At 39.9% G+C, this 11022-nt stretch overlaps 1 protein-coding gene across 1 annotated transcript in view; it reads right to left on the bottom strand.

Annotated features, from left to right (window-relative positions):
- LOC138357192 (uncharacterized) overlaps positions 1-10478 on the bottom strand; it is a 17845-nt gene extending 7367 nt beyond the window's left edge. Inside the window, exons 1-3 of the mRNA XM_069313841.1 lie at positions 10322-10478; positions 3119-3269; positions 1532-2426 (exon numbers count right to left, since the gene is read on the bottom strand). Of these exons, the coding sequence (XP_069169942.1) occupies positions 1532-2426; positions 3119-3256 (1033 nt within the window). The 5' untranslated portion in view covers positions 3257-3269; positions 10322-10478. The remainder of the gene's footprint in view (positions 1-1531; positions 2427-3118; positions 3270-10321) is intronic.
- Between the last annotated feature and the right edge of the window lie 544 nt (positions 10479-11022).

The raw sequence follows: 11022 nt of genomic DNA, 5'->3' as shown, positions 1-11022 counted from the left end.
CTATACAGTATATATGGTTATGTTATAGTTATGCCCTACATATATATAAGGCATGGCATGCCCTATATATATATATAGGGCATAACCTCAGTGCCCTCATGTTGCTATGTCAGTGACGTGATTAACTGAAACACTGTTTAATTTGTTAACCAAGTTCATAGTTAATGAGATGAGAGCCTGAGTTAGTACTTTTTTTTTTTTTTTTGAGATATATACAAGAGTTGCTACATTCTTGTACAGCCACTAGTACGCGTAGCGTTTCGGGCAAGTCCTTAATCCTAAGGTCCCTGGAATACGATCCCCTGCCGCGAAGAATCGTTTTTTCATCCAAGTACACATTTTACTGTTGCGTTAAACAGAGGCTACAGTTAAGGAATTGCGCCCAGTAAATCCTCCCCGGCCAGGATACGAACCCATGACATAGCGCTCGCGGAACGCCAGGCGAGTGTCTTACCACTACACCACGGAGACTGCTTACAATATACTTAACAGTACTTAACAGTACTTAACGTCACTTAACAGAAGTGACAGATTTTGGTTAGACCCTTCGAAAGTTTGCAGATTACAGATTCCATAGAACTAATACTAAGGCTTCATAAGGTAAGGTTTGTATCGTGACCAAGCCATAAGAATACAGCAAGGAAGGTGATGAGGTAGTAAACTGGTTTAGAAAATCTTTATTAGTATTAAAACTTCCTTAAGCTCTGTTTGAAAGTCTTGATGTCATCATGAGGGTGTTTTCTCAGTTTTGGGTAAGTAGATGAATCTTGGAGAATCTCATGAATCTCATTTGATTAAATATGAATATTTAATAATATTCAACCTTTGTCAGCTTTTGTGGAATGAATTATTAACTATGGATTTGGTTAACAAACTAAACAATATTTCAGTCAGTCAGGATGTTAATTAATTAGTTTTGATGCGCTTCATTTATTAAAGTTCCTGATGATGATACTGTTATCTTTGATATCTTTGTCATAAAATGACTAACCTGGTTAGTAAGGCTTTTAACCCATTTACTGCTAGTATTCCCACCGTTTACCTGCTCACTCCCCGATATTTACCCAGCTGCTTCCGCTGTTTACTCAGCCACATCTATCATTTGCTCAAAAACAATGAACGTGAATTCATTCGAGTTACCAGAATTTGGAATACCGAGCTCTTACAGCACCTGTATTAGTAATGAATGCTCACTCTTGACAATTTTTTAACTAATATATTTATTACAAATATTAGGGGATTACTGTACAACTATTCTCATTGGGGAATTGTTAAAACTAAGAAAATCTGTTGAAATTAATCCATTTTTTGCCCTACAACAATGAATGTGCTGTATATATTCTGCCCGAAACGCTTTGCGTAATAGTGGCTTTAGGCATTGTATGTACTAGCTCCATCTATAAATCGATCAATTTATGTAAAATCTCTTGATTTTTATAAAATTTTATATATAATGTATATAGGTATATAATTTTATATACATTATATAATTTTTTTTTTTTTATATAATGACTAGTTATATTGCACTCACTTTTAGTTAAGTTATAGTATAGTGTAGTTGTTGATGGCACTGTGCTTGATAATGGTGTAGTCGAGTCATCAGTTGTTGACGACATTGTAGTTGGTTCTTCACTTGTTGACTGAATAGTTGATTCTTCAGTTGAGGATAGAGTGACTGGCTCTTCACTTGTAGCAAGCACTGTAGTTGTCTCTTCACTTGTCGGGATCATTGTAGTTGTCTCTTCACTTGTCGCGGTCATTGTAGTTGTCTCTTCACTTGTCGCGGTCATTGTAGTTGTCTCTTTACTTGATGCAGTCATTATAGTTGTCTCTTCACTTGTCATATTCATTGTAGTCAACTCTTCACTTGAATCAGTCATTGTAGTCGACTCTTCACTTGAAGCAATCGTTGTAGCTGGCCCTTCACTTGATGAAACTGCTGTAGTTGGTTCTTCAGTTGACCACTTAACTTCATATTCCGAAAAAAGTTCTGGTGTGACAGCTGTCGACTCATCTGTTGCTGACATTGTAGTGTCAAACTCGTCAGATGTTGAGGACAGTGTTGTTGAACTTACCGGTGATGTTAGCTCTTCAGTTGTTGATGCTTCAGTTGTTAAGAATGCAATATGTTTAGTGGTTGTGGATGGTGTAGTTGATTCCTGAGTGGTTGGGGAAAGTGTAGTTGACTGCTCGGTGGTTGAGGACAGTGTCGTTGACTTTTCAGTGGTTGTGGAAAGTGTACTGGACTCTGTAGTTTCTAAGGGCATTGTGGTTGTAGGAGCAGTAGTTGTAGTAGTAGATGTAGTTGTAGTAGTAGATGTAGTTGTAGGAGCAGTAGTTGTAGTTGTAGATACTGATGTAGTTACTTCTGTTGTTGCATCTGTTAGGATGTCAGGGGGTGCTCCTCCATGCTTCTCTTGACTCACCTGGAAAAAGAAACATGAGGCATGCTGAGGAGATGGTCACATTTGTGTGTTTAATGTTTAATTAAATATATATTAAAAAGGGTAAGATTAATGATTCTAATACGAATCTTCTCTCAATATTTCCTACATTTTCCTTCACTGTCGGGGTAATTGAAAAATTAACTCTCCAAAGTTCATTTTTGCATTTTTATTTATGGTCTCCTGAAAGCATTTCGTAAGAGACTTCTCACATTTTCAAAGACAGATTTTTATGTACAGGTACTCCGTTTCGTGCTTATATTTTATCTTAAGCTGATAATGTAAACGCATAATTGGTTTCCATTGAGCATCTGCCTTACAGCAGCTGCTGCAGTGGAGAAGCATCATGTTCATTTACAACAGTTGGGTCCAGTGCAGGGGCACGGTTAGGTTGAGATACCGACTACCTTGTAGTTATGTCCTGTGCAGTGGTAGTCAGGGCCAGGGCAGGGTTGGGGGACTACCTACTAGTACCTCAAAGCTGTGTCCAACACAGTGGCAGCCAGGGGCCATGCAGGGTAGTGCCCAGGAGTCATTTGGGCACTACCTACCTCACAGCTGTGTCAGGTATAGTGGCAGCAAGGGCCAGGGTAAGTTTGGGGCACTATCTACCTCACAGCTGTGTCTGGTGCAGTTGGCAGCCATAGCCACGACAGGATTTGGGCATTACCTACCTGACAGTGAGGTCCAGTGCAGTGGCAGTCAGGGCCATGGCAGGGTTGGGGTACAAGGCACAGTATGATGATGATGACCACAAACACCACTGCCAACACAGCCAAGATGACGCTTGTGCGCTTGTTGGCTCCAGCCATAATGGCTCGGCACCTGGTAAGGAGGCAGGGGTTAAGGGAACACTTGTCACATTACAGCATGGTAGCTAGTCAATTCACATCACAATTCAAAATAACTACATGATAATCTACTTTTAAAATGGATAAAAACAAATATTGTGAGATGTAGATCAATGCTGACAAATGTGGTATTCCGAGTCTTCGAAATGACAATTTAGCCAGATATCTGGTTAACGGCATTGAAATTGTGAAATGTGAATGCTGACACTATCAGCATTCAGATAGTTTGGTCATTGGTATCAGTAATTAAACAAAGCACACAATGTATGAATGTCTGAAACAAAGTGAATGAGATATCTAAATTAGTGTCTAGAAGGTTTAGTAATAATCCATTGAATTTTTATTAATATGCTTTATCTTGCTACTGTTAGACCCCATTTTGATAATGCAGTTCAGTTTTGGTGACTACTACAGTATACAATGGACCTGATAAATTTTTTGGAAGATGTACTGAGAATAATTTCAATGTTAATCTTGGGCATTATGAATCTTCCTTATTAAGAAAGATAAATCTACATTCTCTACAAAATCGAAGAGCAATGGTCGCTGTAATGGTTCAAGTGTACAAATGAATGAAAGAGTATGACGTGTTTTTTTTTATTGCACGCTAAGAATGTAAACAAATTAAAACCTGGAATAATGGATACAAATTGTACAAGTTAAGATTCAGAAGAATTTTGGTAAATACTGCTTTAGAAATAGGAATGTAGATTTATGGAAGCAGTTGCCTGATGAGATAGACATAGGGTTGGGTATGATTAGGAGATGCCTCACAGTAGCCAACAGGCCTTATGCAGTCTCCCACATTCTCATGTTTTAGTCATTACATATTCACAATGGTAGCATGCATGTGTGCAGTTTCAGTTATTTATTGGACAGTCATGTGCATTGGGGACATATGTGAATATTTCAGTATTAGGAGAGTAGCAATATTAATTAACTTGGTATTCATTCTACCTGACTTAGCCAGAGGAGGAAGAGATTTCTTCAGATATTTCGTACATGTAAGTAATTATCAAAAGAATGCATTAATCCAGCAGCCTATGTCTATACAGCACTAAATATATCGATAAAGAATATTAAAAAGTTCCTAGATACCATTCAGGAGACCATTTTGAGAGCGGAAAGACATAAGGTAATCATTGTAAAAGGGGTCATTTTCACCAAAGATTTTATCGAGGAACATTAAGTGTACAGGAACCTAAGGAAGGTACTATTTCCGATTGTTCTGAAAATTTGTATGTTTTATCAGGAAGTGAGTTATTATAAGTGGAACAATACAGTCTTGACAGTAAGGCACAGATAATTTTATCTGTGCTTTTGTTTTATTAAGTGCTCATGAGTAAATCTTGTGTCCAATGTGTAAATCCGAGGCTTTTTCATTTCCTGATTCATTCATAGGAGGAAGGCCTTCAGGATTAGATCACATTTAATGGTACAGTATTTGTTACTTGTAGTAGCTAAATGTCTATCTTTTCCACGGCTGTAGAGTGCATTATTTATTTTAATTTACCTGGGGGTGGGGTGTGGGAGGCACTATACCTCTAGTGGGCTCAACAGGGACAGAAAGCCGGCAACTTATCAAAGATCCTCTTATTGTTCCTGAGGATTTTTTCCAACTGGATTTTGAACTGAAGTAATTTCTTGTCATTTATGGCTAAGGTGGTTAGGTGGTTGCATGGGTTTATAACCTTATGGATAAAAAAGCATCTGTTTCTGCTCTACATTGTGGCTTGTTGAGCTTGAAGCTGTTACCCATTATACAGTACCTGTATGTACTACATTGAACCTTTTATGGAAGTGGTCTGGATTTATATCCTCCAACTTGTTTATTATTTTAAACGTTTTGATGAGATCAGCCCTATCATGTTTGGTTTGCAGTGTTATAAGTACTGTAGCTCTCAACTGTTCCTGATATGAGGTAAAATAGTTTTGGGATGATTTATGTCACTATGTGTTGAACTTTCTCCAAAGCAGATATGTCCTCTTGAAGGTGAGGTCTCCATGCTTGAATACAGTAGTGTAAATGGAGGCGCACCAGGGACTTGTACATTACAGTTGAATAACCATTTTCTTTTCCTTGAAGCCAAAGATTCGTTTGACTATTCCTAAGGTATATTCTGCCTACTAGGTCCTTTTTTTTCATCAATCAGCTGCATGATTGTGTTATTGTTACGGCAGTCATGATATGTATTGGTCTTGCATTTTTCAATATTAAAAAGCATTTGCCAGGCTTCTTACCATTTGTGAATTTTATGTAGATCTCTTTATAAGGCCTCAATATCGTTCTTGCTATTTACTTTTACTACAGATGTTAGCATTATCTCAAATTTGATGAAGTGGTTTGTAATTTTCTTATCTATGTATGTAACAAAAAAGGGTTGGACAAGATGAGACCTTGCAGTACTCCACTCAACACATTTTTATCAGTCAGATGCATTTCCATATCTGACAACCTTTTGCTTTCCTTATTCTAACTGTTGCTTTATCCACTGTAGTATTTTTCCAGTTGTTCCATCTGCTTGTAATGTCTTTGCAGGTGTTTCATACCTGGAGAGACTGGAAAGAGTTCTGCTTATCAAAAGCTTCAGAGAAGACCATGTACACTATATTACATCTACTGGAAGTCTATCTGAATAGCTAGTTACAGTCTCCAAAAACATGAGCAGGTTAGTAAGGCAGAATTTGTTTTTAACAAACCCATGTAGTGTTGATTTTATTAGATTTTGCACTGTGAGGTGGTGAATAATTCCCTCCTTTAGGATTCTCTCTGAGCTTGCAGGTGTGTAGGTCATGCTTATTGGTCAGTAGCTTTCTTCTGAGCTCTTCCTGCCTGTATTGAAGATGAGGGTAACATCTTAATATTTCCAGTCTAGGGGAACTTTCCCTATTCTAGAGATTTTCTGAATAGGAGTTTCAGTGGTAGACCCTTAAACCAATTCCTTTGCAATATTGGACTGAATTCTATCCACATCTGAGCGATAAATTTGTCAATACTCTTCCTTATTATATCACACATTATGGGAATACCCCATAATTCATTCTCTTCACCTGCTTCTAACATTTGTGTGGGTATTGGGATGATATCTAAATCTTTCTAGGATGGACACTGATACAAAGTGCAGTACTGTATTAATTTAGTGTTGGCTGCCTTTTTATTATTCATTTTAATATGGCTGGTCTCAACTTTTATAGATACCAGTACAGTACTACCAAGTGTTTTGTCTTAGGTTTACAGCTTATATAGGCATAAAAAGGCTTAGGTCTTTTTTTTTTAACGAGTTTTCTTTCATATTTTTTGGCTGAATCCTGGTCCGGCTTCAGTGGAAGCCTCGGGAAACCATTGTGAGCTCAGTAGAACTTCAGGTTGCGATCCTTTTAACCATGTCATGGCCAAGTTGACTAGGGCATGTGTGTGTGGGAACACCCACCACATAGGTTTGAATCCTCAACACAGTTCCTATGGATTTTCTCAATAAAATTAATATTATTATTATGTTTATAGCACAGCTTAATTTATGTTCTGTGGTTTTCACACACGAGAACACCAGTGTCGGCTTCCCATCTTCCTTTTCTGAAGATAACAGAATGGAACATATTTTATCTCACATTTGGCATTACTGTATAGTGAGATTACGCTGTATATAGTTTTCCTCCACTACACTTAACTAGTCATTCCATTTAGTAGTTAAGGGGCAGCTTTGTAGTCTGATGAACCAGTGACAAATGGTTCTGCTAAATGTTAATTACAACCATTGAGGAAAGGTCAGTGACGTGAAACCTTTGTAGGAAGTCTCTTAAAGGATTGTAAATTGCCGTGTGGGGTTTCCAGTGGTTCTCTGACTAATTCAGAGAACTAGAATTAAATCTAGTTCCTCAGGGTCCCTGTTCCCTGACCACAACCCGGTCTATAACAATAAGATATCCTACATGGTTACCGATCTGATCACATCAGGCTACTGAAGCTCATAGCTTGTTGATCAGGAACAGTTTAAAGAAATTAACCAAATTTACACTGTTAAAGACAGGAGATAGAGAAATGAGAAAAAGACAAAGAATAGATAAATGAGAAACAGAGAGAGAGATGTATCAGAGTGGGCAGACAAAGGATGCTGGATGATAAGGACAGATTTTACACCACTTTAGACACGAAAAAGAAACATCCACATCCTGTCCTCTGTATCAGTCCTGAGACTAGAGTGCTAACATGGTCTTCGCCTACTTATTAACTGACATCATCACAATCTGTAAAAACATTCCTCCTTTTGATTGATGTCTTGGATGGGTGTCTTTTGCAGTGCATGTGTGTTGTGTCTTCATGGGGGGAGGGTGTCTTGTGGTGTTGGGGTGTGTCTTGTGGTGTTGGGGTGTGTCTTGTGGTGTTGGGGTGTGTCTTGTGGTGTTGGGGTGTGTCTTGTGGTGTTGGGGTGTGTCTTGTGGTGTTGGGGTGTCTCTTGTGGTGTTGGGGTGTGTCTTGTGGTGTTGGGGTGTGTCTTGTGGTGTTGGGGTGTGTCTTGTGGTGTTGGGGTGTGTCTTGTGGTGTTGGGGTGTGTCTTGTGGTGTTGGGGTGTGTCTTGTGGTGTTGGGGTGTGTCTTGTGGTGTTGGGGTGTGTCTTGTGGTGTTGGGGTGTGTCTTGTGGTGTTGGGGTGTGTCTTGTGGTGTTGGGGGTGTCTCTTGTGGTGTTGGGGTGTGTCTTGTGGTGTTGGGGTGCCTCTTGTAGTGTTGGGGTGTCTCTTGTGGTGTTGGGGTGCCTCTTGTAGTGTTGGGGTGTGCTTCTTGTGGCAGGGTGTGCTTCTTGTGGCAGGGTGTGCCTCTTGTGGCAGGGTGTGCCTCTTGTGGTGGGGATGCATAATTACCCAAGTTTAGTTACAGGATGAGAGCTACGCTCGTAGTGTCCCGTCTTCCCAGCACTCTTTGTCATATAACGCTTTGAAACTACAGTACTGTACTGACGGTTTAGCCTCCACCACCTTCTCACTTGACTTCTTCCAAACAGTCTACCACTGTTTGCGAAAGTGAATTTTCTAATATTCACAATCGACTTGAGAATGGTCCAGGACGGACCGAAACGTTGTCGTCCCTTCACTTTCTAGTGTGTGGTCTGGTCAACATTATATAATATTTCTCATTCATGGGGGACCTCGACCACGAGGATTCAACCATAAGGACCTCAACCACGAGGATTCAACCATAAGGACCTCAACCACGAGGATTCAACCATAAGGACCCCAATCATGAGGATTCAACCATAAGGACCTCAACCATGGGGATTCAACCATAAGGACCTCAGTCATGGGGATTCAACCATAAGGACCTCAACCATGAGAATTCAACCATAAGGACCTCAACCATAAGGACCTCAACCATGGGGATTCAACCATGAGGACCTCAGTCATGGGGATTCAACCATAAGGACCTCAACCATGAGAATTCAACCATAAGGACCTCAACCATGGGGATTCAACCATGAGGACCTCAGTCATGGGGATTCAACCATAAGGACCTCAACCATGAGAATTCAACCATAAGGACCTCAACCATAAGGACCTCAATCATGGGGATTTAACCATAAGGACCTCAACCATGAGGATTCAACCATAAGGACCTCAACCATGAGGATTTAACCATAAGGACCTCAACCATGAGGATTTAACCATAAGGACCTCAACCATGAGGATTCAACCATAAGGACCTCAACCATGAGGATTTAACCATAAGAACCTCAACCATGAGGATTTAACCATAAGGACCTCAACCATGAGGATTTAACCATAAGGACCTCAACCATGAGGATTTAACCATAAGGACCTCAACCATGAGGATTTAACCATAAGGACCTCAACCATGAGGATTTAACCATAAGGACCTCAACCATGAGGATTTAACCATAAGGACCTCAACCATGAGGATTTAACCATAAGGACCTTAAGATCTCATTAAGACCTTTTGTGCTCCTCTGTAATTGTTTTTGCATTACAGCTCACAAGATGAGTATGGGGTGCACAATAAACTAACTGCCTCTGGTGGCAACAAAGTGTAACTCTATCTTATCTTTAGCACCCACAAGTCCAACACTGCCCATCTCTCACTGTTAAAGTGGTCCACAAGTCCAACACTGACTTTTTCCCCAATGGTGAGGTGACCCCACAAGTCCAATACTGTGGCCATCCCTCAATGGCCCACAAGTCCAATACTGTGGACACAATACCTACAACTAGATACTGACCAGAGGATTAAACCATCAGCCAGATATTGACCTGGTAAATATTGATCAGAGGACACAATAATGTACTACTAAATCATCAAAGTTTCACTGTTTCAATGACTGGTAATCAAGAAGCTGACACTGTGGCTGCTGAGATGCAAGATCCTAAACCAGAAAGACAATCTTTGGGTCTTGCTGCATTAAGAATTTTGAGTTGAGTGGACATGGCAGTAACAATCATAAAGTCACTTGACATGCTAGAAGTTGTGGGATTGTTGAGTCAATCCAAGGCTGCTATAGCCTTTTATCCGCTCCTTAACTAAGGCTTAATGGCAGATTGTGGAGGATCTTTGACAGTTCCAGTCCACAAAAGCTGGAAGTGTATGTGGAAGATCTCGGTCTTAGTTCCAGTCCACAATCACATTCGTGAACCAAAATGCCCAAAATGCTTTGCATACTTGTGGCTTTATTAAATAGTCTTTTTATGTAATAACTTTTCAACCATTATACCATGTACTGATGTATATTTTGTAAATATAAATTATTATTATTACATGTACATGTATAATTATTATTGTAAGTACTGTACCTTCATTGTCGACAGTATTTAATCAAACATTATTTTATATCAGATGATGGCAAATACACTAGAGAATATATAAAAACATCCTGGTATGTACAACAATAGTCTTCATGGACAATCTTAGCTGTGGATGGAACATCAAGGCTCATACTGGACAACTTCTCAGTGGGGAACAGAAAAAAAAAAGAAATTGAAAACTTGAGTGAACTCCTGCCTATGACCAAGAAGGATACTCACCAGAAGGTAGAATTCTACAACCAAGGTAAGATGGGTGGAACTACAACCAAAAGATAAACCTGGGTAGGTAAGGCAGACCAGTGGAGTACGAGGTGTGTTACACCCACTGTTTGACACCACTGACCACCACTGACTCTCTCCCCTTGTCCTGTCCCCCCCCCTCCTCCAAATTCCAGGACGTGACCCCCACCAGATAACATGCCTTCCTATCTCCGTCTCCCCAGCTATCTACCAACTGGTCGTTGTGGGAATAACGTGCAGGATACGTTGGTGATAAGTCACTTGCTCAACACACCAGGTGGCACCTCGCCCATCCTTACCACACACACACACACACACACACACACACACACACAAACCAAATACACATGCAGATATACACAAATGGAATAAGTACACATGTATACTCACCTAGTTGTGGTTGAGCTCCAGCTCTTTGGTCTTGCCTTTCAACCATCAATTAACTGGTGTACAAATTTGTGAGCCTATTGCACTCTTATCATATCTAATGTACATTTGAAATTGTTTATGGAGACTGTCTCCACCACAACATTGCCTAGTGTATTCCATTTATTAACTACTCTTGACATTGAACAAATTCTTTCCAGTGTCTCTGGCTTATTTGGGTACTAGGTTTCCACCTGTTCCCTAGTTTGTGGTTCCACAGGTTCCACCACCTGTGCTAAATAGTTTGTCTTTGT

The sequence above is a fragment of the Procambarus clarkii genome, chromosome 76 (assembly GCF_040958095.1).
Source record: "Procambarus clarkii isolate CNS0578487 chromosome 76, FALCON_Pclarkii_2.0, whole genome shotgun sequence".
In the NCBI taxonomy this organism is placed as follows: domain Eukaryota; kingdom Metazoa; phylum Arthropoda; class Malacostraca; order Decapoda; family Cambaridae; genus Procambarus; species Procambarus clarkii.
Note: the sequence above shows the minus strand (reverse complement) of the source record. Positions and strands in the feature narration are given on the sequence as shown.